General features: G+C 40.7%; 1 protein-coding gene across 2 annotated transcripts; it reads left to right on the top strand.

The window, feature by feature from the left end:
- The first annotated feature begins 1 nt into the window (after nucleotide 1).
- NUFIP1 (nuclear FMR1 interacting protein 1) lies at nucleotides 2-26,082 on the top strand. Of its 2 annotated transcripts, XM_074859626.1 has the most exons (10): nucleotides 2-598; nucleotides 866-954; nucleotides 2,076-2,180; nucleotides 2,806-2,868; nucleotides 3,193-3,269; nucleotides 10,263-10,355; nucleotides 14,271-14,527; nucleotides 18,538-18,666; nucleotides 20,449-20,681; nucleotides 23,817-26,082. In XM_074859626.1, the coding sequence occupies exons 1-10, from the start codon at nucleotides 121-123 to the stop codon at nucleotides 24,153-24,155; spliced, it is 1,863 nt and encodes a 620-aa protein (XP_074715727.1). In that variant the 5' UTR covers nucleotides 2-120; the 3' UTR covers nucleotides 24,156-26,082. The 2 variants fall into 2 exon arrangements, with proteins under 2 accessions (XP_074715727.1, XP_074715726.1); XM_074859625.1 differs by lacking the exon at nucleotides 18,538-18,666 and having other exon boundaries at nucleotides 38-598.
- Nucleotides 26,083-26,405: the final 323 nt, after the last annotated feature.

The following is a 26,405-nucleotide window of genomic DNA, read 5'->3' as shown; positions in this document are numbered from 1 at the left end:
GGGCGCGTGGCCGGGCCCGGATGTGAGGTAGTTGGTAGCGACCGCGGCCGTGGCCCCACGCGGTGGGGGAAGCACATCGCGGAGCAGGGGCTGCGCCCGGGCGGCCGCTTCGGGCCTGACATGAACCCCTTCGCCTGGTACCCGCCGCCCCCGCCGGGGCTCCCCCCGCCCGGGATCCCCCCACCTCTTTTCTGCCCGCCGCCCCCTTGGGAGCCTGGCTTCTGGGCTCCCACCGGGCCCTACCCGCCTCCCAGCAGCTACCCTCCTCCTGATAGCTACCCGCCGCCCAACAGCTACCCGCCCGCCGAGAACTACTCGCAGCCCAAGGGCTACTCCCAACCCGCCGACAGCTACTCGCAGCCCAAAAGCTACCCGCTCGCCGACAGCTACTCCCAGCCTAAAAGCTACCCGCCCACCGACAGCTACTCTCAGCCCGCCGAGAACTACCCACAGGCCGAGAATTACCCGCCCGCCGAGAACTACCCACAGGCCGAGAATTACCCGCCCGCCGATAACTACCTGCCTCCTGACAGCTACATGCCACCCGCCGCCTGGTACCCGCCAGCCTACAGAGAGCGACTAAAGGACCCGCATGGTGGTGAGGGACGTGGGAGAAGTCGTTTTTCAGGCCCATGGACTCCTTCCCATTCTTCACTGGTGGGGACCCTGGGGCTGTTCCTAATCCTTGGGGGGTGGAGGGCTCCCCCTCCCTCCCAAGTATCTGCTTCCCTGCCCATGTTGGTTGTGCAGCCCCAGCTCATCTCTTCCCCAGGCCCTTCCCTGCCACAACAGGCCCACCGAGGTAGCAGGGGTTGTATTTTAACGCAATATGTATAACTGGCTCTTTTGGGGTTTTTTTTGGAAGGTGGAAATGGCAGTTTCTCCCAGAAACGGCGAGGCGAGCAAGCACCTGGATTTAATAAACGTTTGCCAGAAGAAAATAACAAGCCAAAGGTATGGACTGGGGTCCCCAGCACAGGAAAGACATGGATCTGTTGGAACGAGTCCAGAGGAGGGCCATGAAGGGGATCAGGGGGGTGGAGCACTTCTGCTATGAAGACAGGCTGAGAGAGTTGGGGTTGGCCAGCCTGGAGAAGAGAAGGCTTCAGGGAGACCTTATAGCAGCTTTTTCAATACTTAAAGAGGGTTTGTAGGAAAGATAGGGACAGACTTTTTAGTAGGGCCTGTAGCAATAGGACCGGGAGGATAGATGTAGTTTGGACATAAGGATTTGCAATGAAGGTGGTGAGACACTGGCACAGGTTCCCCAGAGAAGCTGTGGATGCCCCCTCCCTGGAAGTGTTCAAGGCTGGGTTGGACGGGGCTTTGAGCAACCTGGTCTAGCAGAAGGTGTCCCTGCCTGTGGCAAGATGGTTGAACTGGATGGTCTTCGAAGGTCCTTTCCAACCCAAACCATTCTGTGATGGTGACAGTTGTGGGACTTGCCCTGTGGTACTACAGAGACCCCATACTCTTCTCTAACGTGCCTGTTGTAAGGTGTTACAAGAGGACAAATGTATGACAATCAAACTGCAAATCTTGAGACCGTTGAAAGAAAGATACATTTGAACCAAATTCTGACACAGGTTTACTTTAGAAAAGCCCTTACCATGGTGATGCCCAAATGTCTAAATCATATTAGTGCTCTGTTATATTAGGAGGGCCAGACAGCTAGAACAGCCTGATGTGTGTAGTGGGAGAAGGAAGGATCTTTGCTGCCCTCTGAGCTCTTACATGCCATGTGAGAACAGGCGTGGTCTGACTTGATGGGGAAGAGATTCAGGGCTGTAGCCTAGCTCTAGTCTCAGCCCTTGATAAATCTGTACCAGCCTGGTATGTTTGCAGAAGCGATAATGGGAAGGTGGTAATGGAAGAAGCTGAGTGCAGGGCATTTTGTTTGGAAGATGAGTGATTTGAACTTCACTTTCATGTTACGTTAGTTTATTTTTGAAACTTTTGAGACATTTTAATTGGTGGCTTTATTAACAAAAAATTATTTCACACCTAATTTAAAATAGGAATACCTTGTAATCTTGTAACTGCAATCTTGAGGTGATTTCTTTTTTATTTTTCAGACCAAAAAGAAAAAAGAACCAGTTTTCTCTCATTATTGTGATACCTGTGACCGTGGCTATAAAAACCAGGAGAAGTATGATGAACATATTTCACAACATAAACAGGTTGATGAGTTTAGCTTGTTTTATTTACACTTTGATTTTTAACTTTGTGTCTGATAAGTAGTTAGCTGTAGTCACTCTCCGAATGGAAGACTTGGCAAAGAGATTCCAGAGCTACAAAAAGTGTTAGCAGGGGATTTTTTCTGAATGCTGTGTGTAGGGGAGGTCTCAGTTGTATTTTTGGTTTTATAGCTTCAGTCACTTTAATGTCTTTCTTGTGAAGTATTGTTAAGTGGTAGGAATTAATTCATTGATATCCATGTAACATGTAAAATTTTTGTGTGAAAAGACTTTGTGGAAAACATTTTAAAAATCCACTCCTTTATTGCAAAGAAGTATCAAAATTTGAAATTGGAGAGCCTTACAAATCTTTCTCTTCAGTTAACTTCATGTTTTCTCCAATTATCAGATACATTGGCTTCACTGGTTATTCTAAAATCAGATGAAATTTAAAAGTATATCTTGCCTTCTTACTGTATTTACAACCACGTTTTGAAACTGGATTCAATTGGCTAAACTTTAAAGGTTCTGTACAGGCATCTGACACTGAGTTTGAAGTGTGCTCGAATGCTTTTTTATAATTTGTTTGTGTAACTTGGTGTCTTCAGTTCACCCCCTTATCTTGCAGTGCACAGAAGAAGGTTGCAGTTTCAGCGCACATGAGAAAATAGTTCAGATACACTGGAAGAACGTAGGTATCCCCCTGGGCCCAAAATATGAGTCTATGTAATCTTTACTGCAGTCCCTTTTCTCATTCTTCAGAGGCTTGCTTTCATTCTTCTGGAGGGAAGATATATCACCTCTGAGTAGAATCTGTTGTAAGACAATATTGCAAATGAAAATACATTGAATACTATGGGGTTTTCTTAATGGATTCATTTTGTAATCACCATGTGCAGTCTCACCACTTTTGGAGATGAAAACAATGTGATACTATAGTTGACGGAATGGTGCTTTTTTTTTCTTGTGGGTTTTTTCTTTCCTTTTAAACAACTATGAAATACTTTTTCCTCAGGCACATGCACCTGGTGCTAAAAGAATAAAATTAGATAGTCCAGAAGAGATTGCCAGATGGAGAGAAGAAAGAAAAAAGTGAGTAAGACTTGTGATCTATTGATTTGTTTTGCCGTATTTTTCCTGTGTGATCATTAGATGACAACTGAAAGGCAGTAGCAGCATGTGCTTGCTGCTGCTGTTCCTTTGACTCTGCAGAACTTTTGTGGTAGTGGTCTGTGTCAGAATGCCTGAGCCAGGAGGGTGTGAGCTGCAGAGACTGTAATCATTTGGATGATTATTATAGAAGGCAAGATATCAGCTGAGGAGGTAGCTTTCCCTGATATTTGATGTGGTACGTTAGATCTTTTCAGCCCAATCACTGACATATTTCGGGTCAGAAACGTGTGTGTGTTTGCTTGGTGTTTTTTTTTTAATAGTTAAGAAATCTGGAACTATTGTATTGATTTATTGTACTGATTATAATTGTAATACATGCTGCTGTGTGCAAATTTCTACAGTTTAACTTGTCCCAGTAGACCCCAATGGGGAATTTTCCTAATTTTTAAGGATTTTCTGCATTGGTTGATGCTTCTCTACTGAAAGAGAACAGAATCCATGAATGATGCTGTCTTAGTAGTCTGACTCACATTGTACCTAGGGTGCAAGGTCAAGTTCGCATGTAAGCAGTATTTCTCATTATTTCTCATTCTGTCATGTGAGGTAGTATAACTTTTTTCTATTGACCAGCACTGAAGTGTTTAAAAATTCACACTGTACTTCCATAGACCTTATCCCACTTATTTTTATTTCCTCAGAGTTGAACAGATTAAGATCTACTCTTTTCCAGCAGGTGAAAGATACTGTAGGCTTTCCTCACTTCTGTTCCTGCCTTAGAATATAGTCTTGCAAGTGATCAGAACATGGGTTTTATTTCTGTGACCACGAGTCCTATATGCAGAGTGGGAAGTGATACAAATTTAACTTCTAGATCACTGGTGATGATCTAGGGCAGTGTACTAGTCACCTGTTTTTTTTAAATTAAAATAAACTCAGTTGTCTGGTGCAGTCTTACTGATGAATCCAGCTTGCATTTATGTCAGAAAGCAATGTTAATGCATTCTTGTTTTGAACCTGTCTTCCCTTAATAAGTCTTTACACAGTGTCTTTGTAAAAAAAGAAAAATGAGTGGAATGTGTGGTAGAAGATTTTTTTTTTGTCTACCATCACTTTTTGCTGTATTAAAAAGCAAAATTGCTTGTAAGTTCATCCCTGCAAGTTTTAATTTTCCTTTGGTCATGGTTTTATATTTTTCTGCAAATTTCAGAAAGGCAAAGGGGAAGTCTTATCACTACATCAGCACATCACAACAGTCAACTGTTGTACCTGCTGTTCATTTTTTACACAGGAAGATAATCTGTAGTTTCCTCTTTTTTTAAAAAAAAAAACCAAAACAACAGCTCATGTTGATATGGAAACAAAAATTTCTGTTCTTTTGTGTTTAAGATGCCATAGTTAACCAGACAAAAATTGCTTGTGATCTGTGCAAGTACAAGTTTGGTGTTAGATTAGTTTTGGTTCCAAGGTTTCCTTTTAATCAAAAGATACTTGAGAGCTTGGTTTTTATTTGCTTTCAGTCTATATATTGCTGTCCTTTTTTTTTCCCAACAGTGATACTTACCACGTCTTTATTACTTACAATATGAAGTGTTAACAGAGTTAGCAAAACTCAAAATGTCCTTAGATTTGTCTGTCTGGTCACCTACACTAACAGTAGTTCAAAGGGAAAAAATCAATACTTAGTGTGCAGAGTCTTTGCTACTCATTTTCAAGTTTTCATATACTTCTGCTTTGGGAGGTGTTTGGGAGAGATCCTGTCTAGTGGCTGATGCTAAAGTTTAAAGTGTTGAATAATGTTTAAGGTGCATATGTCAGTACGTGCTCTGCTGTATATAGGATATTAGGGAAGCAGGAATTGATTGTGCAGCCATGTTTTAGATACTGTTTACTTGGGGACTCTTGCAGTCACGACCACCAACCAAAACAGGCAATATGGGATTAGGACCCTCTAAGCCAACGCCACTAGATGGAGTAGTGCTGTGGTTTATTTTGGTACTTCAGTCCGGTGGGTATCTTGTTTAGTTACAATGGATGGGTGTAGAACAACTACCTGGGTGGCTTTTGTTACTCTTTGTACAGCAAGGAAGCTGTGCTAACGTCCTTTTTTTTTTTTAATGAAAAAAAAGGGAAGAAGAGAAACCCAGCTGAAACTTTTGTGAAGCATTAATTGGGTTGCCAGTAAAGCATCAGTTTAGTACTGAAGGTCTGTTGTTGACTTGCAGTAAACATTGCATTATACAGAAAAAAAGGGCACCAGAGGGAGTCTGAGCTATTAGGCAGTTTTGATTTATAGTGACAGGAAAAAGCCTTTTTGTTTCTGGAGTTCCAGTCAGAGCTAAAAATCTTTTTAGGTCATTAATAGTTTGTTTCTAATTAGGTTGCAGTGATTTAACATGTGTATTTCCATGCTGCATCAGTAACATTTCTGTCTTGCTTGTTCTTTCAGCCTTTTTAAATAATTACTTACAGAGCTGAGGTTTTTATTAATTAGCTGCTGTGTTGCTCAGTTGTGATTCCTACTTAAAATTTTTTAGAAAGAGCCTGTGTTTAAAGTGCAGCCTTACATAGAGAGAAGGGAGAGAGCTGCTAAGGAACAGGTACCTCTGGATGAAGTATGCTGGGTCAGAATGCTGTTCTCCTGTCTGATTCTGTACAATGACCTGTTCATTGCTGCAGCCTTCACGTCTCTGCTTACCTAAAAGATTCTTTAATGGTTTGTGGCCTGTTGAACCTGCTGAGCTGGGCAATCTAATTAAGCGAACAGCAATAGAGATGAAGTTGCATGGGATCTCAGGGTTTCCCTATGTTTTGCAGACAGATGGATGTGAAGTCTGACATCAACTTTGGTGACTACAATTACTTTTCTTGTTTTGGTTTGTCCTGGCCCTCTAAGTGTTGAGAAATGTGCTGTTTTCAGCAGATTTTTTCTTAAACACGAGTTTAAAGGGAATCATCTACAGTGCATTTCCTTAATGGGTCAGAATGAGTTACTGCTGTCTTCCCTTCTTCCCAAGTGAGATCTGGGTCCTGCTAGCCCATCTGTTTCTAACCAACTCTTCTTGAGCAAAGATTGTTAGAGAGAATGTGGCAAGGCTGTTCTGGTGTTAAAGTGAATTGTTAAACTTACTTTTGCTTGGGTCCTAATATAACATTGGAAGATTTTCTTGATCTTGTGCATGGCTTGTAAATTCTCACCCTCCTCCTCCCCTTTCATTAATCTGTTTGGATTTTTTTTTGTTCAGTTAGGGATTGACTGCTCTATTTCCTTGCCAATACAGCTCATAGGCTGAGCATGTGCTTAATGAATGAAGGCCAGTACTGTTAACCACACCACTTTTAATTAATTTGTGGTTCTCTAGTTGAATAATGATAATCCTAGAGTAGCTTGGAATCCTCCCTAGTGTTGCATTCATAGTAGTTAAATATGTAATAAGGAAAATAATTTCTTAGCACCTGGTAAAAGTAGACATAGCTAAGTAGAAGGAATGTGTTGGCAGATCAAGGTAAAAATAGATACAATAAAGTTTATTCTAAACTGCAGGGATGGATTAGCAATGAAACTGCTTCAGCTAACATGTATAGTAAAATCACACTAGAGATGCAGTGCTTGAATAAAATGCCTGTGAGTCTTAAACCAAGATTTTATCAGCTCTCTGTTGGGCCATCATTGTTCCCTTTGGGCTATCCATGTCCCCTTTGCTGTTGGTTGTGTGTATGCAATCAAGACTAGCTCAAGAAATTATTGAGGCAATTTGATCAAAGTGCTGTTCCTATAAAAATGATAAACTTGTATAGCTCTCGACTCAGAAATTCGTTGTGTAAACTGCTATAGAAACGGTCTCTTTTATGTTAGATATTGGCAGAGCTCTGTTTTTCCACTGCTTGCTAAGAGCTAGTTTGCTCTGATGTTTATGTGAGCAAGATGGAGTACACTAGCATATAAAACATGTATGACTCCACCTAATGGCTAGTGGAAAAAAAAAAAATCTATTCACTGAGGAACACATGTTGGTGATTATGCTCAGCATCACCATTCCCTGTCTCTAGACTTTGGTGTATATGTCATATACTCATCTTAGCCTGAAAACCAGTTTGGATTATAGAAGTGTCTCACTGGAAACTGCAGCTGCTGTGAAATGGGACTGCCTTTTTGGGCAGTACCAGCTCCTTCATGAAATGCACTGTGCCAGGCCATCACATCCTGATTTAATTCCTTCTTTTATAGTAATTTGCTTAGGTTTATAAAGCCTTTGTGGAACTGTCTGTATTCAAGCTTTGACAAGTTGTTTGCAGAACCTAAGTGCTGGGCTGCTTCTACTTAGTGGTGTTTGTAGGTAACATTTTAAGAACCTCATTTTCTTAGGGGAGGAGGAGGGCATGCCTTCTGAGAAGGATTCAAACCCAAGTCAGCTCATTGTATTTTAACACATGGCCTTTTAGGTGGAGAGATTCAGTATAGGCTCTTCCTTCTGCATTGTCACACCTCTCTCTGTTCAGGAGCAGTCTTCCTAAACTTAGCTTTCCTGAATAAGAATTCTCTGTATCAGAAAAAAAATAGATTCCTCTCTTCTTGATTTTTGACCTCTCGAGTATTTTGTGGCTGTCCTTAGACAGTGAAGTTTGTAAAGTCTGCCATAAATTTGTACTCCAAGACCGTAACGTTCTCCTTGTTGGCATCTGCCTCCACTTAGGGTCCAGTTGAATTTTGCTGCCTCCATGGGTAGATCGAGCTAGTGCTCAGAGGTGCACAGACCTATTTGTGTGGGGACTGTGGTACCTGATGAGTTGTGGAGTTGCACTGGGCGAGGTACATTGGGGTGGGTGAGTGACTTTGGTCCATGCTTCTTTGGCCTATTTGTTCCTTGAAGGGACAACTGGGGTTGAGTTGACCAGGTCCCACCAGGACCCACTGGTGGGCTTAGCCCAGCCCCGTCATTGCACAGCAGAGCACCCGGGGAGGAGTGAACCCAGTCTACCTTGTACCGAGGCTGGTGACCTGTGACTTGAATGTCTGAAGCTTACTGCCCACCAAGTTCTCAAGTGGAAGATGCTCATTTGCTCATTGTGAATTAAATGAAACACTGCACATGTGCTGTCAAAATAGGTACATTTTCTGCACAAGGTAAAGGTGGTTTGTAAAACGCTATTTAACATTTGAGAAGAGCTGGAGAAAATAAACACAGCCACTACAGGTGCCTTCAGATGTGCTTTTGCAGACATACTCAGATTTAGGACTTGAGCTCTCTTTAGCTGTTAGTTACTGCCAGTGTCAACTGGAAGGGTGGTTTAGGAGAAAGCTGTCTTGGCAGTGAATTGAACTGAAAGCATTTGTGGAGTCCATTATGGTGGCTCAGTGGAGGGAGTGGCAATTCGTAGGAATGAAAGTGGGAGGCAGTCATGTCTCAAATCATGTTGTGAGAGCATGTCTGAATATGTCCTTAAGCAGCATAACTACAGGAGCACTTTGAAGCGTCCTTTGCTCCAGGATGAAGGGTGTCTTCCCTTATGTCCTAAAAAAAAAAATAAATTTCTAAGACAAATTTGGGGCTCTTCTGACCATAACTGCTTATTTTACAGAGCTCTCTCCTTCTGTGAGCCTTACTCGTGTGAAGGAAAGCACCTTATCCTAAAACTGTGGAGAGGTGCCAAGCACAGGGGTCTTCTGTCAACGCAAAGCTCTTGAGATTAAATAATTCATTGCATGCTTGCTCTGTGCTGTGAGTGTTATAACATGGTTGAACAAATGTAACTAACAGAAGAGTGGAGATAAAACATCATATCCCTATGCTCACTTGAGCTGTATGGTGGATTTCTGGGAGAAATCCAATGAAAATAGATGTCAACAACTCATATTCAAATCTTCTTAAAGGAGACAAGTTCTGTGGCATGTTTAGGTGTGTCTCATAGGAAATGGCTTCTCATCTTTTTCCCTTGGTATGTCGTTGAAGCTGTCTTGCATCAGTGCAACACTTAACATTCAAGTTGTAAAACGAGGAAGATGCATGTGATAAGATTAAATATTTAAAGAAAGATACGTGTCCTTTTTGATAGCTATATATAGTGAGTAGCTGTTCCAAGTTTCTCGTTACTCCATTTTAATAGACATCAAATATTTATACTTTGCATTTCTATCCAGAAGCTGGTGGGGGTGTGTGTGTGTTTCTCATTTATGACCTTTATTTCAAAGCACTGGGATTTAGTTAACTAATGTTTACAGGGCAACTAGTGTAGCCATTTTTGGGTTTTGACAGTAATTTGCAGCAGGCTTTGCCTGTTAGAACCAGTGTGGTGTTCCTCCATGGGGAGGGAGGTGGGGAATGAAAAAGAGGGATGGTTTGGGAGGTGGTTATAACAGTAGGTTTGTTTTGATCTGCATGACTTAGCAATTTTTCTTGACACTGGAATTAAAAAGGGGCAGTAATTTTGGTGAACTAGAGGTCAGTGTGCAAGCACAATAGTGAATATTGCTCGAGAGGAAACTTGTGTACTTTTTTCTCAACTGTCACATTAATCTTGTGCACCCAGAAGCTGTTCTTACAACTTTTTTTGATATTACAAGAACTCAGCAGTTGGTTTGCTAAAGGCATGTTGTACCTCTTAAGATGATTCAAATGCTCAAATTGAAGCATTGTAAAAAATAAAATTAGTGGAATGAATCGTTCTGTAATGTGCAGGGGCAGGCAGAAGGTCATAAGCATATCTGAACTGTTTGTCTGTAGTTTGTTTGATGGTTTGGGAAAGGTAATCATGCCAATTCGGTAGAATTGTTGTTGTTGCATGTGAGTATGTAAACATAAATGCACTCAGGTTCCTTTTCCTCACCAAAGCCTTTTTAAGAAGGGAAGAGTCTGTTAAAATTTCATGAAATGTTTTAAGAATCTACTACATTTGTAGAGGATGCTAGTTTGGTAAAGGGGGAATTGACAAAGTACAGTGAATCATTTAAGAGCCAGGGAATTTTTTTTCTTCTAGAAATTTTCCTACATTGGCAAATATTGAGAGGAAGAAGACAATGCAGATGCAGAAGGAAGAAAGGGGAGAAGTACTGACTACCCAACAGTTTGGGTAAGTGTTTTGAAACAAGCTTGTTACTTTCCTCCTAATGAGTTCAGAAGTATGCTCTCTTACTGCGGTCTCCCAGCACTTACTGCTTCAACTGTACACACGATCTAGCTGCCCTTTGACAGAGGACAGGTCATTTGACAAAGTGCAGATGTAATGGTCTTTTGTTTACAGTGCTTCATAGTCCACTTCAGTTAAGTTAAACAATAATTGTATTAGAAATATGATGCTCTCGCTGAATTCTGCACTCTGGCTTGTTTGAGAAAACCACACTCTAGTGGCCATTCATTAGATCAGTGTAACCTTGGTCTCTGAAAAAGAAATAATGGGGATGGAAGTTGTACAACATAGTGAATCCACGTGGTCTAATCCTTTAATGCCTGAAAATGGCAAGAGAGATTTTGAGTGAATGTGGCTTCCTACTCTCTCATCTCAGATGATAAATCAATAATCAAGTGAAAAGGGGAGGAAGGGCTTAACTTTATTTTCATAGCTTAAGTAGTGCTACTTCTTTCTTCTACCCTCCATCATCTTTATCTATCTGCTACCTTTGTTCTGAGCCTAATAACTTCTCCTGGATTTTTATCTGTTCTCTCCCTTACATTGTGAATTACTTTCCAGCATGGTCCTTGTTCTTTTCTCTTCCCTTTAGTGTCAGTGTTATGTGGAACCAGTTGACTTCATTAGCTCTACTTTAGGGCCTGTGGGAAGACTTTTAGAAAAAATTTTGTAATGATCCACTCTCCTAGAATATCACTTTTTTAAACTAGAACAACTGAGCTTGAAGGCAGGAGCAGACTCAGTTCTAAGGGGCTCTTGCTAAATACCATTTGCCGCTGCATGGAAGTGAAGCTGGAGCTTGCCTTGTTTTGTTTTTTTATAGGGCATGACACCAAACAAAACTTGCACCATGGTAAAGCAGTTGAACTAGTGCAGAATAAGGTTCATGTCAGACTAGTATAATTTGCTAAATGGTGGCAGTGCAAATCACCTTGGTGCAGCATGTGCTTCAGAACACCCAGCACTTATCCACCCCCTCCAACCAGTTGCCTTTCATGACTTTGGAAGGTAAGGTTTATAGAAGACTGAAATACAACTTCCTTCAAAGGATACAAAGTTGCAGAAGTGCTTTGGACCCAAGGAACCAAACCTAAGCACTGAGACTAAAGCCACAAACATGTAATACTGTGTTTGGAGATTCTTGTGAGCAAAGATGAGTTTTGCTTGTCACAGTAATAAACTGTTTGGTGTCTACAGGTTCATTTGGTAACTCTTGTGGCTGTGAGTCACATGCATTATGTAGTCTTAAACATCCATCAGCAATTCCATACCATTATATTTGTTAATATCTTTATGTCTGGAAAATTGTTTGGAAAAAAGGCCCCTAAAATTATAGGTTGTTTGCTTTTGCTTAGTGACCTTTAACTCTGGTTGATTTTAGAAATCTCTCTTCTTTTTTCCCCTCCCTTCCCTAACCTGCTGGCACTATAGACTTGATAAACTCTCCAAAAAGCTGTTGTTTCTGCTTTGTATATCAACAGTAGAGATTCCAGAATTGGTGCTTATCTGGCAAATTTACTGATGCATGAGGCAAAAATAGAATACAGCTTGTTTTCTGCAAGCTGTACTATTAAAGCAAATAGCTAAATAAGATTTAGAAAGGATTAGATACTTAACACTTCTATAGCATTTTCCATTTGTGGTTCTCTGCAAGTGCTTTACAACTGCTAATTCTCAACATCCCCATGTATGAGATTAGGGATGCAGAAGGACCACTTTAGTAGTCTGGTGTCTTGCAACAGCTGATTAATAGCGCATGGCTCTTCATCCCCTCTGAATGGGAAGTGAAGAGTAATATATCTTTCATGAGGGGAAGGCAGAAGGGAGATGTCAGGCTGATGTTTGTTGGGGTGTGTTTGTGACCTTGGGGTTTCTTTCTGAATGTTTGAGGCCCCAGGGAAATCAGAATGTTGTTTTTAACCCTTGGCCAGGGATAACACCTCTAATTGAGCTTATATTTGCTCAGTATCTTCTAGGTTATACAACAACATCCTGAATTTAGAGCCCGGTTGTACAAATTCAGAAATGCAGTTCTCTGTCTAGATGGAGTTGAATTATGGGAGCTAATATTAGCCTCCTTTTGTGGATGAGAGACTGATGCACAGGAAGGTGATGGCTTGCAACTTGTACCACAGGAGCATTATGATGGATGATGCTGTCAGGGCTGAGCAATCAGTGTTAGACACTGTCATGAAATGACTGGAGAATGAAAGGAAATAAGTTTTCTTGCAATATAAAGCCATTTTGAATGCTATGGCAGGCCCTGTTCTCCCCTCAAGAAGTACTTAATTCAGCTGGAAAGGTATGGAAGAGAGGAATGTTGGTAGCGGGAACATTTCTGTACAAAGTAGTGGGTGGCTTGAAGGGGTTCTGTGATGGAGGTCTAGAAAAATTGCATAAGTGGGAAGAGGTGACTAGAATGCAGTTATACACTGTTTCTTGTAACTTGAGGAGGATGGGGATGCCAAATTACCATTTTAGACATCGGAATGAAGACAAACCAAAAGATATCCTTGTTTTCAAAATCTTAACACTTTGCTGTAAGATTTCAGGAATGCCAGGTACACAGCATTCCACAGCATGAGACACAAAACCATCATTGTCTTGGGAGCATCTCTAGTCAGAGAGGGTCTCTAAGTGGTACTTTATGGAAAGATAGGCAAGGAGAAAGGTGACCATTTGTTCTTCTCTTATGCTCTTTTTTTCTTTCCTTGCATGTTGCACTGGCTGCTTATCATTGACAAGGTACCAGGTTAGAAATACACCTATGAGACTCTGCTTGCAGTTGTATGTCTCTAGACCCAGGGAGAAGCTCTTGCCCAAGTATGACATTGAACAGTTAACTAGGGATAACGGGACCTCTGCCATGGTGTAGGTGAGCCTGAGGGAGAGAGTACCAAGCAGAATGAACGATGGGGGCCATTCAGGATGGTAGAACTTGTATGTCTTTTGCGGTTATAATGTGCTGATGATTAGTTGCAGTCTTGTTTTGCTGAATTAAATTTTTGTTGCTTGAAATCAAGTATTTTCAGGAAGCTTAGGTTGTGCCTTCTATAATTACTTTTCTGTCTAGGACAACCTGTTCTTGTATCTGTAGACTTTGAGAGTTTTTTTAAGCACTCCAGGTACCTTCCTATAAACATGTTTTGTGTTTATAGGATAACGTGGAAGATTATGGAACCATGAAAGATAAGTGGAACCAGCATGCTGTGCTCTTCACATATTTTAGGACTTGTTATATTATTTCAGGTTTTTAAAAATCCATTGTCCTGATAGAAGTTTTGTTTTACTCCTTTTCCATCAGAGTGAAAAAGATGAATGGCATCTTTTAGATGGCAGGGGTAGGCAGTCATTGCAACTGATGGTGTCAGATGACTAAATGGGTTTGGTTCAGCAAGATCCTTCTCTGAACTGTGACTGGAAAAAGGAGACTTCAGCAGTGGAAATATGCTTATAGTAGATGCTTCCCTTTTAATTCCACATTCCCCTTGTTTTGAATGACTTAATTGCTTAAGTGAAGGGAATATTTGTTGACTTTGTAATGTGAAATGAAAACTCTATGTCCTCACACTAGATAATCAAGGAACTTGCTTAGCCCATGTACCCTTTACCTTGTTAAAAGATAAAAGCCATGAACTTCAACCTCTTCATTTAGGTTCCAGCTTTGTCACATTGCTCTGCCAGTGAGATGAGCTGTGACTGCCTGTCTGGTCTGTAACTACATGTTAGCTGAGCTGGAGTAAGTCCTGGCATCACGCTGTGTTGCTGAACCTTAAATGTGGGCCTGAGCCATTTGGTTATGTCGATTTTATTCTCATAGCTTGCCATTTGTATGAGCTTTGCATTTTTATTCTCCAGCAAAATGAAGGGGATGTGGAAACCTCTAGAAAATGGAGAGAGGCTTGGACAGCAAGGAAGACAGAGGAGAAGACAAAGGCGCCCATTCTGGAAGAAATTTAGGAAAAATGGTGACGATTATAATGGAACTCAAAACGAAGCCAATGGACTAGAAGACAGCATGTGTGAAAAGGAACATGAAAACCAGCGTATTTTGGTGGCTCAGCCAAACTTGAAGGACATGGACCCTCTCGGTCTTCTAGCAAACAGTGATGTTGGTAAGATGAAGGAACTTGGAGAACTTTTAAGTAGTACTGCTGAAGCAATTACTGACCTTTTGTGTAACTAGCAACTTCTGAGGAGAGCTGGGGATTTCCGAAAACGTGTAAACTCTGTCTTTGACTGAAAGAGGGCTAACTGTGCAAGTATAAAATGGGAAAACTCTCTCTTAGTAGAAGATTCATGCATTGATTCAAGGCTTTATAGTATTTTTGGAGAAGAATACTGGGGAGCCTGTTGTGATACTTATCTTCTCATTGTTACTAACAAAAAAGCCCAGGATTTCTGTCTTGTGGCTAGAATACTGCCAGGGCCAACAGGGTTATAAGTTTGAAGGTAGTCCCACATCCCTGTGCCTAAAACTTGCAGTTGGAACTTACTTTTAAAGGAAAATTTCTGTAGAGAGATATCCTGATTCAGGACATGGTCATCTAAGAAAATTTCCAGTGTGATTATTGTGAAAGTGGGTCTTATCTAAAGGAAATGGTTTAAATCTTGAAGTTTGGGGAGCTTTTTCCCCAGTAGGCTTGGCCTGTTACGGAGGAAAATATCTCAGACTAGAGGTCTTTGAGATACATGTGTGTGTCTGACTGAACTCATGTCCACATGCTGGTAGGAGTAGCTATAACTAGTAGACTTGGCTGAGCTTTGGTTTGCAAAGAAGCTGAAATACAAAGTCATTGAAGAGGAAGAAAAATTCTGATTTGGAAAGGCTGACACCAGAATGTTAAAGATACTACCACCATTAAGAACTTCTACATAAGTTTGCTTGCAAGGCAAGTTGATCATATTATAAACACGCAGGGAAAATCTAGCAGACTACTTTTGGATTTTTTTGGTGAGAATTAGGAAGCATTGAATTTTATTCTGTATCATCAAATAATGCTTAATCTGAAGGGGAGAAGATGTTGGGAGACATGATGTAGGTGTGTCTTGGATTTGAAAAATAACCACACTGGATATTTACTTAGCTTTGTATGTTTTAAAATACATTACTAGCTTTAAAAAAATATTTAGCTAACAAACTGAAGAGGGTTTCTGGGCTCTTAATGGAGCACCTCAATTCTATCTTTAACAACTATTTTAACATAATAATCTTAGTTTACCTGTAATCTCTTGATTAGGAGTGCTTTTTTGTCCAGAACGCTTAGCTGGGAGAGGCAGCAAAGGGAAGGTGGCTCAGGCCATAGAGAAGTGATACGGTAGTAACTTTAGGAAGGAGAGGAAAAGAAATAGCATCTGAGTTGTTTTAAGTTTAGATGCTGAAACTTTTGCTTGCTAGACAGGGTTTTGGAAGTGCTGCCATAAAGTTTGTGTGCAGTATTACATGTTCTGACCTAAATACTGTACAATAGTCGAAGGGATGTGCACCAATTTAGGTTTCTAAACTAATATGTAAAATAGGAAAATCTTTATAAAGCCAGAAGAAGACTAAAGTATTTTAACAAACAATTTATTTTTTAAAGGCTATTAAATATCCCTTTGTGGTTTTGAAAATAATGGTATTTAGAATGTGAAAACAAATTAATTTCCTTGTATGAGTTAAGTGAATTACTTAAAACATCAGCATTTTTCTCTTAATTCTGGTTTTTGCTGTATTATCTAATTTACTCTTGATATTCTCCATACGTCTGTGTTCTCTGAAGTGTTGCTGCTTAGGTTTTTTTTGGTGAACATGTCTTGTTTCCACATGTTGGCAGCAGTATAAACTCTCCAGCCATAACTATTTATAATATAGTCAGCGGTGATGCAGTACTATTAGAATATGGCATGTAAGCTGATGTATACTCTAGCTATTTTTAGTAAGGAGGCTAGAATGCATCCCCTGGAAAGACGTCTGATGCTGAGTTTTTCCTCTTGAAAACATGATCTTCAATTAGTGGGAACCAGAACTCAGCATCCCTATGCAATTTGTTTATTTCACTAATCTGTGCGTGTTGGGAAACTTAAGTATACTTAAATAGATGTATTTCCCCACAGCATCTGTGTTTTACTTAATGATAAAAAGTCTAATTACACCAAAGTACAGCTAGTAACTTTTGTTATAATAGGTAGAAAGGAATGTGGTACTTGCTTATTACACATTATTAAAGCCAGTTGCAGTTTTTTATACTATTGAGAAGTACAATCATAACAAATAATAACAAGCACAATGTAACTAAGTAGAATTTTAAAAAAAATATTGTAAAACTGAAGTCCATGATTTTACCGTATAGGTACGTTTTGTTGGAGTATTCAAACCTTTCTAACAGCAGCAGCCCTTTCTCTGGAGGGAATGTATTTTTTGCATAATGAATTCACTTAAGTTCTGTCTAGTGGCTAATTCCTTCAAAGCTAAGAAATTGAATGGGAGACAAGAAAACACAATTTTGTTCTTGGTTTATAAGCAGAAACAAAGTAAGATGATGAGCCTGTCAGGTGTAAAATTTTGAGGGATCTACTAGCTACAAACAATCAGTTGTATTCAGTAGTGCGTAATGCTTTGTCCAAATGTGTTATTCTCAAAGAGAAATTATATTCCAGTAAATGTGTTTTCCTAATTTGCTGAAAAGCAAATTCAAAGTAATTCTTTAAAATTTAAAGAAAATAAAAAGACACCCAGCCACAGTATGTACTCAACATTTTGGATGAGATAGAAAAAAGCAGCAATAAATCAAAATAGCTTGAAGTAAATACTATTTTTATAATTGTTTAAGTATATGCAAGTGCTATGTATTCTCTATTAGAAAAATGCACTGTGTTTAGTATGAGCTTCCAATGTAATTGCAAATTGGCATGATTACTAAATCAGTGAGAATCAACCTTTCTCAAAGAGCTCAAAGTAAAAAGAGGTAGTTAAGTATAATAAATACCTGTGTATTTATCTAAAAGTTGTTTTACCAAAAATGGCACGAGCACTAATGAATCAAATTGCCATTTGGTAGTGATACATTAGAAGAGAATAGAGAAATATTTGTGATTTCACAATAAAGATCTCAAAAGTGTTTATTTCAGTAAAATCTTACGTGTGAGGCAGGCTTGGACAGATGGGATGGGAGAGGGCACAACTCTTCTATTTTGAAAATCAACCAGTCTTTTTTTCTAGAAGTCTTAACAGGCTAGTTTCTCAAAATGTTTCTAGTAGTGTAGGGGGTGTGTGTATATATGAAATCCGTATGCAAGTATGTTACTGAAAAGCATTTCCTAGTTTTCCTTCTAACTCTAGCACTGTTCACCTGAGAGTCTTTGCAAGATTTTAGTGCCTATAGATCCTTTTTTTCCTAACTAAAACCATCACAATTTTACATGTTTGTTTTTAGGAATCTTTTTCTGTTAGGCCTCTTGTTTTCCTGATAATCTCAATTGCAGCATTTTTGGTCTGCTTGCCTCCTATTTTTCCAGTATTCTCTTTTGGGGTAGTTTGAGATTGTAATGCATGTCCGTAATGCTCTGCAGGGATTTAAGTATGAGATGGCCTGAAGTACTACTGATTATCTAATTTCTAACCTTGGTTCTCAATGTCCCTTAGGAGCTATTTTTACTCTCCAAAAAGTTCTTTGCTCTTAAATTCTCGTTTTGAATGATCTGAACTCTCCTTCCCCCCCACCCCCTGCCCTGACTGGCTTTTGAATCTTTCTTCCCCACCCCCCGCCTCCGCAGGACTAAAATACACAGCAAGACTTCAAAACATATTATGAAATCCTCTGTCTCTTTACCTACACTTGATAATAAAACCTGTAATTATGTTTGGTATGTGAAGAAAGAACCAGAAAGCCCAAGCTCTTGTTCAGGAAGCTTTTTGCTTCTGTAGTTTTGCTGGCAGGACTGTAAACCAGTGGTGAGATAACTTTGCCACTGAATGTCTGTAGAGAGTAGGCAAATGAGGAGTTTTTCTGTCAGTCCACAGTGTTGAGCAATGGTGCCTAATACTGGGCTTGCGGAGTGGTGAGATGGGGATTTAGCAGCAAGGCTGGCTGTTGACATGCAGGAGTTTTGGGAAAAATCCCTCTTGCCTTTTCTGTCCCTGCAGAATCCGAAAAGGACGAAGCAGTAGCTGAAGACGCAAGGATAGGATTGACTATTGTTCCCAAGCAGGTCACCTCCGCCCTGAGTTCGTTGTTGGCCAACTACGGCAGCGCATCCGACAGCGAGCCCGAAGGTACTTAGGAGCAGGTCCTCTGCCCTTCTCCTCTCCCCTTGTACCCTATGTCACTGTGCTAGTGTGGACTGCCAGCAATGATAAAACCTGATCACAAATTACCCTTCTTTGGGAAGGGTGGGGGGCTTCACATCTCCTGTATCTGGTCCTTTGCCATCTCCCATCCCATCGTCCAGTCCCTGTGTATTTATAAATACAGCATTATGAGTGTAGTACCCCAGTGGTAGCTCTTTACGGCTGCATCCACAACTACTGAAAGCTGCATGTTATCAGTCAGAACCTATATAGTACTTGCAATTTCTTGAGAAAAAAACTTTTAAGGGAAATCAAAGGTGTTGTAGAAGAAAATACAACATGCAAGTTGTGGCTTTCGTTTAGCAAAGATGTTAAAGTAATGGCAGTTCAGTGGCTATATTGCCAAAACACTTGGGTATGGAAATGCCTTTTGATTTCTGTCCTGTCTACTAGTGCTGTAATTCAGAGCTGTCTTGTGCCTGTCGATTTTTAGGCTTATACAAGTAAAGAGAGAAGCTTGTTAAAGGTTATGCACAAGGATGTTTTTGCAGTCTGTGTACAGATCCTTCCAGTTTGTTTTCAGTGACAGTGCATGCTACTACTGGTGTAAGCCATGCATAAAGACAGGCTGGGAGGAGTAAAAGGATATGTCATTATTCTGCTGCTCTTGTTTCCCTATTCCTCCCTCCTCCCAGTTTTGAACGCTAACCGGGATTACTGGGTGAGCTGTTACTTGTTCCCAGTATGGGGATAGCTCCCAGTCTTGGAGAAGCACCTGGACAGAACACAGTGTTTATGCAGACAGTTGGTGTGCAGGGGTGGCCTTGTCCCCTTGGCCTCTGCCGTATCGAATGCCTTTCCCCCACCAACCCTACAGCATACTTTAGAAAGCCTCAGAGTTTCCTGAAAGACTAAGTGGGTTTTTTTCCCCCTCCCCATGCTCTTTGCTTGCTTTTTCTCAGCAACATGTCCTGGGTTGAAGGGAAGGGGGGGGGGGGTGTAAAATATCTTTGGTTAGGGTGTGTGTCATCGAATTTCCCAAGCTTGCTTTCCCCTAGTTGGAGGGAAAAAAAGCAGCCTGTCTTCAGTCTTGCTTCAAATCATGTTTGAATAGTGCCAGGAAAAAGCTGTTATGCTCACCCTGTGAACTAATTTCCATGTCCTTAAGGGCTTTTTCCACAGAAGGCCGCTGAGTGTTGCAGTAAGACTTGAACTCTCTAGTACTTGGATTTTGTGCTTCTCTGAGTGTATGCATCAGTGTATGGTAGAGAACTGCTGCTGCTCCTTGTTTTTGCAGATAGTTGCTATGCCTTACTTGCTCTAGATGGCCTACCTGAAGTTACGGAGAGCATCTAGCAGGCAAGAAATGGAACTTGGGCATCCTCTGCCCTAACTGTACCATGATTTTCTCAGTAGCCAAATTTGCCCAAGCTATATTGTGAAGCAGAAGCAGTGTACTTTTCTAAGTGATAACAAGGCAGAGGTTTGAAAATCTCATTCAGCTCTTACTCCTTCTATTTTTCTTTTTTGTATTGCAGTATTTAAATATCTTGTTTTCCTTTCTGTGAATGTTTAGAGATTATTCTTGGTATTTTAAAAGAAACCCCAAACCAAACAAAACCCTCCCTTCCTCCAACTGAACTTTAAACATCTTCACATCAGGTTATGTGAGCAAGAATAGTACTAACGAACTGCCAGTGCATGGGAGTATAAGCATGTTAAAGAGGCCTTTAAGTTTGAGATGAAAGTATGTTCTTTTTCTTTAAGAAATCCCTGTCAAGACTGCAACAAAAGCTGAGAAAGACCAGGCTGCGCTCAGAAATACGCCCCAAACTACTTACGTTTCTTGGAGTCGAAACCTGAATCAAAAACGTCCAGGATATGCAGGCACGACGTTAAGAAGCTCGAATTCAAATGCACGTCCCCCCAGAGGGCCTGATAATTGGGGCAAGAAAACATTACCTCTCCTTCCAAAGCGCCGTCCAACTCTGCTGGAAATGGTAACAGTCTTAGTGCTAAAATAACATCTTCTGTGCAAGAGTAACACTATTTGTGAGCAGTTCTCCTCTTCCCTGTGGGAAGTTAGAGCAGTCTGTTAGCAAAGGTCCTGTCTTAAAAATATCAGAGAATTTCATTCAGAGAAGGTGTAGATGCTTAAACAGGCAAATAGAAATACCCTGCTGTGCATTCAGGTAATGACTGACTTTAGTGAGCAAGAGATGAGACCTTAAATCATATGCATAAAATAAGCTGCCCAAAGGACAAAATCTTTATTCCTCGATCTTCCCTCCCTGTGGTAGTATCCAATAGGTTTTATTTGTGTGTGAGCCCATCACCCTTATTCTGATTTTCTTCCCCTTGCTCCTGGCTTTGCTATTCAGCTGCCTTCCTCTGATTGAGGAGCACACCATTTTTTCAGCTGCAGTTAAAGAGATCTTGTCGATAGTTGAAAGCTATCGTTAGTAACAAACTGTAGAGTGGTGTTGAGCTGCAGCCTGCACGTGCATGGGTGTTTTCTCTGTAGGCGTGTTTAGATCAATCTGAGGTGACAGCACTGGTACCTTGAAGAACAGGTTGGTGTCTCAGAAGGGTAGAAACAGGTTTGTAGAGATGAGTCCACAGTGTTACGATTCCATTCTCAGTAATGGTGCAAGCCATCCTATTTGGAAGCTTGGCGGCTTTTTAGTATAAACAAAACTTTGAAGCTTTTATTGCATTTAGTACTCAAAAGCAGTATCAGGTAAGCGATCAGCCTTGTGATTCTGTAAATAGCCAGCATAAAGCTCTCCCACCAAGGGAGGGCTTGCTGTGGACAGAACACAGGAGAAAGCAGAGTGCCACTGACATCAGGGCTCTGAAACAGCACAGGATGTTTAGGCAAGTGATACCTGATAAGGCACATCCCAAGCTGCAGATGCGGGAGAAATCCCTTGATAGTCCTTTTAGCATGTACTACCCTTGCTGCCAAGAATTAAAGCTCCTAGTGACTGAAAAGGAAGTGTTTGCCCTTTGTGTAGCTCCCTAAGCATGCAGTTGTCTTTATCTCTTGCTCTTCAAAGTTGTCGGTGATCAAAGCAGTAAGGACTCTGGAAAAAAAATGTCAGATGAAGTCCCACATGCTGAGAGAAGCTGGCAGAAAGAACACTGGAAACCTGAACTGTAGCTTGCCATTATAGTCCATTTAAAATTGCATTTTATTGGGGTTTTTTTGCCTTTTAATGTTACTCAAAACTGTTGTTAAAGGATGTGTACTGTGGCTGTGAATCACAGAGGAGTGCCTGAGATTCACAGGTAGGATTCCACTGTTGGAAATGGTCAATGTATAAAAACCTTGAGGAGGCAAGGTTGAAATTTTAGTGAGTCACGGCTGAGAATTTATCTAAAAAGTGAGGAGGTAGAATTGCTAAGAAAAGGATGTTGTATCAGTGAAATGATGCTTAAAAAAAAAATAAAAGGGGAGGTAGGAGCATAGCTACAGATGTCTATTGATGGTCATTCAGCAGTGAGGTTGGGCACTACTAAAACATGGTTATTGTAGCCATGCAAACAGTAATGTGTGTTAGCCATTCTGTACACTGATGAAATAAAAATCTCATGTGGCATCACTCCACTGATGCCCATCCCTGGATTAAAAAATACAGTACAAAGATACAGTCATCGATAGGGCGCTGGTGCATCTTATCTGTGCCTTTATTTGGCCATTTGGGAATTTGGCAGTTTCTCCCAGTCTGACAAAGAGAACATCACTGTGCTGTCCCTTCTCTGCCCTAATGTGCCTCTCCTAGTTCAGATGGGAGGTTTCTGAAGGCCCATTTTAGGTGTCAGCTGCTTGTAGCACCTCATAGTAACAGTCTAAATAGAAATATGCACACTTTAAAGTGGCTGATTAAACTACTGTTGAAACTTACAACAACAACAAAAAAGCTTCTTTGCCACATTACAAGCCAAATGTAGCTAGATCTCCTGCAATGTGTAATATAGCTCTCCTGCAAATGATCAGGTTGCAGATTTAGCCACTTGCTTTAAACTTGTTTGTTCAGAGTACTGATTCTGCTGACACTCGCAGCGAGAAGAGGTCCTTTAGCCTTCTGGCTGATTTTTTTTTTTTTAAATACCAAGATGAACTTCAGTGAGGTTAAAGGAGATGAGGGAGAACTCTAGCACTTCGATTAAGCTATTAGACTTATGTTGGTGGATTATAGCCCAAATCAGTTATTGCTATTTAAATCCACAGTCTGGTACCTGATAAAACATGCCCTTTCCTTGTATTTATAAGTATCTTCTACTCATACGGGTTCTGTAATAAAAAAATGTATGAGATACTAAATTACAGATCCAGTATAACCTGGAAAGTTTAAAAGATGCTAATAGACTTTCTATCCTGATGTACAGGAATGTGTGGCCTAGTACAGTCTATGATACAAGAACATCATTCTGGTCTACAGTCAGATAACTGGGGAGAAAAGTATTTAGGTATATTCAGTGATGTTCTCTACACCTGAGCAATTGAGACTGACAGCTTAATTCAAAGGTTTGTCACCTTGTTCTACCTGCCTTAGTGCATTAATGGCGCTAAATGAGTGGTGCTTAAACAGGTACTTTGGGCACACATTTTCCATCCTTTTCAGTGGTGCAATCATGTGCCAGTACCATAGCGAATCATGGCCATTATGAGCCTCTACTACTAGAAGTGGTGTTTGACCACCAACCTGTGCTGCTCTAGCAGCCTGCTACTGCCCAGAAGGGTAGCTCCCTCCCTCCTGCCTCCTCTCCAAATGCCTGATCCCACCTCTTCTCTGCTGTGCTGGGCCTTTTGCTGGCCCTGTTGAGTCTCTGACACATATGCCCCTAAAAAACAACCCCAAACAACAAAAAAATCCCAGAACACCCCACTACTTGCTGCTGTCAGGTTCATTTTCTCCTGGCTGGTGAGTTGAACTGATGCAATAAGTAACTGCTGTCTAGTAAGGCAGCCTCCTGCTCTGTGTGCCCAGGACTTGTGTGAGAAAGCCAACTATTTAAATTCAGAGATGTTCAAAATTACTGAGTAGAGCTGTACATCTTGCTAGCCTTGTATTGGCTACAGAGCAATAGAGGGAAATGTGCATCATCTTCTCTTCTTTCTTTCCTTCCAGTTACTGGCCCAGGACATCCGACACGAAAGGAATGTGATTTTGCAGTGTGTTCGATATCTCATCCGAAATAATGTGTTTGGACTTCATTTTACAACAGAACCACAGGCTGAAACAGAGACTGAACAGTCCTCTACAACTACAGCAGAGCCTTTGATGGACAAACTTGATGAATCTAGTTGTTCTTATAGCTCTGACCTTCAGTTAGCAGGAGAAGATGATGATGCATTATTAATAGCCCAGGGTGAGAAAGCACCCATGGATCAGACTTCACAGACGGCTCACTTGGCAGATGAGGACACATGGGAAACCCCATCAATTCAGTGTGAAGAAGCACTGTAGAGAATATCTGTTGTGGACAATAAAGCAAAGGCTCACATTTTCTACCAGACTGATGCTTTTTGAAAGACATCAGTATAGCAAAATAATCATTAAAGTACATACTGAGAGCTGTTAAAACCACTTTTGTGATCTGTTCTGCCCGAGATGGACATTTCCTTGTGAAAACAGCATCCACTTGAGTAATTGTGTTTCCCCATGGCCAAAAGGCAGCTGTGGCACAGAGTATGACCTTCCTTAGAGCAGGTGCGGATCTCCACTTTCAAGCTTCAGAGCTCTGAATGTTTTAACACGTTATGAAGTGTGTGTCAGTTGATCACCAGAGCCACGTAGTGCTGTGGTAGGATGGATCTTCCTCATGTGAAATCGTGGTCTGGCATGTCTGGGAGTATCTGAGTGTCCAGAAGTATTTCAGTGTACTTTTGAAATGGTAATTCAGTGAACACTTTCCCCCAGCTGTTACTGATGTAATATATCCAGTATAAAATGAGGAAGTGGAATGGAAGCTGTAACTGACATGGCTCTAAAAGTACTGCTTGCACCAAGAGTCTTCTCTCTGAACTAATTTGTTAATAGGCAGAGAAACAGAAGTGAGGGCACAGACTGATGCAAGAAGCCTTTTTTTAAAAAAAATAAAGATACAATAACTGTTTGCATCAGTGCCAGGTTGCTGGTAGACCTCAGGTACCAATATTAAGCCTTAGGCCTTAACTGCTGTTACAGTTGTTGCCTGACAATTCTAACTATTGAAGCAAACTCTTAGTATTAAGAATATTATCAAAGTTTAGAAAGCTTACCGAGAGTAATTGGTTTGTCCCTTTTTAATATGCATTGGGAATTTATTAGTTGGCCTTCTGGAAGAATTTCTTCCGTGGTACGTTGTTACAATGCTCCTTACAGCATCCAGTGACTTGGTTTTTTTTTTATAGATTTTTGCGTATATCCGTATAGTGTTGTGAGTTTAAAAAAGCATCCGCCAAGGTTTAGAAACAAGCTTAGTCTTTTCATTACTTTGTGCATTTGTTTGTCGGAATCCTTTCTTGTCAAGGGCAGGTGTTAGTTTGTCACATTGACACTGAAAACATGCCATGAAATGATCTGTTATCAAAAGTTCCACTTCAGAATCTGCTCTTTGTCTTTTAGTCATAGTTAAATGTTGGAGTTAAATCTCAGGGACTGATTTTATTTTTTTTTGTTCTTTGGTAGAAGTCTAGCCTTTCATTCCACCATCTAAAATATGGAAACTCACATGGGGTTTTTTTGTTGCCTAATAACTGTATTTTCTTTCCTCTAGTTCCTTAACTTGTGCCATACATCTCATTTGTGGTGCACAGAAAACAAGAAATACTTGAAAATTCTGTCCCACTGCTCTGCTATTTATAGCTACGACTGCATATTGTGTTTGTAATGCACTGTCTAAATTTATGGAATTATATAAATATCAACACCCTTGTAAAAGTTGCATGTCTCAAGAATATATGTGCAGAATAGAAGCAGTGATCATAAACATTTATATTTCCAAGGCAGATGATTCATTCTTCCCATGATGATCCCACAAGCCATCTCAAATCTCACTGACTTGCTTATGGCTCTTACAGTTTCATTGCAATCAAAATACCAGCAAAGGACTCTAAGCCACAGAGATCTGGCACTCGGGCAGAACCTGATTTCAGAGTGGAGTGGTACCAGTGCTGTTGAAAGCATGGGTAACAGCTGCAGGAAAAGACATGAATGTCTTAGGATTGCTAATAAATTGCACTTTAAACAACTCTTAACATGCTTCTGTCAAGTTGATGGCAGAGCTTTCTTTGACTGTACACTCTGACCTTGTGTTTAAAAAAACAACCTGAAAACAAACCTTTAATCTGAATTCTTTATACTGTTGTCATTATGGGCTTAAGAATATTAAACTTTCACACAAAACCAAAAACTTTGTCAAAAGAAAATCTAAAAGTCTATTTTGTGTAGATAGGAAGGGGTAGGTTTCTTTTGGGGGAGATCTGTACCGGGAATGAATCAGGAATTTTAACCTAGAACTTGTTGCATACGTGCAGAGCTGCTATTATTCTCATAGTGAACCATTTCTGCCAACTCATACAGCCGACACCTGGAGGCATATGCTGCAGTGATGTTAAACCCTGAATTGCAGTCTTGGTCAATGAGTGGAAGGTCTCTGTCCCTTCCTCTCCCTCACTTTTCTTTTCCTGTTCTTGCAGGCCATGTTCAGACTTCATGTACCCCTTCCTGCTATTC

This window comes from Strix uralensis, chromosome 2 (assembly GCF_047716275.1).
Source record: "Strix uralensis isolate ZFMK-TIS-50842 chromosome 2, bStrUra1, whole genome shotgun sequence".
NCBI classification, from domain to species: Eukaryota; Metazoa; Chordata; class Aves; order Strigiformes; family Strigidae; genus Strix; species Strix uralensis.
The sequence above is the reverse complement of the archived record's forward strand: the minus strand, read 5'-3'. Positions and strand labels throughout refer to the sequence as shown.

What these genes read in the sequence shown, in the direction of transcription:
- NUFIP1 (XM_074859626.1), top strand. Translation starts at nt 121, where the DNA reads ATGAACCCCTTCGCCTGGTACCCGCCGCCCCCGCCGGGGCTCCCCCCG. An exon ending in TGGAGAGAAGAAAGAAAAAA is followed by an intron (nt 3,270 to 10,262) that starts GTGAGTAAGACT and finishes TTTTTCTTCTAG; the next exon opens with AAATTTTCCTACATTGGCAA. An exon ending in TCTAGCAAACAGTGATGTTG is followed by an intron (nt 14,528 to 18,537) that starts GTAAGATGAAGG and finishes CTGTCCCTGCAG; the next exon opens with AATCCGAAAAGGACGAAGCA.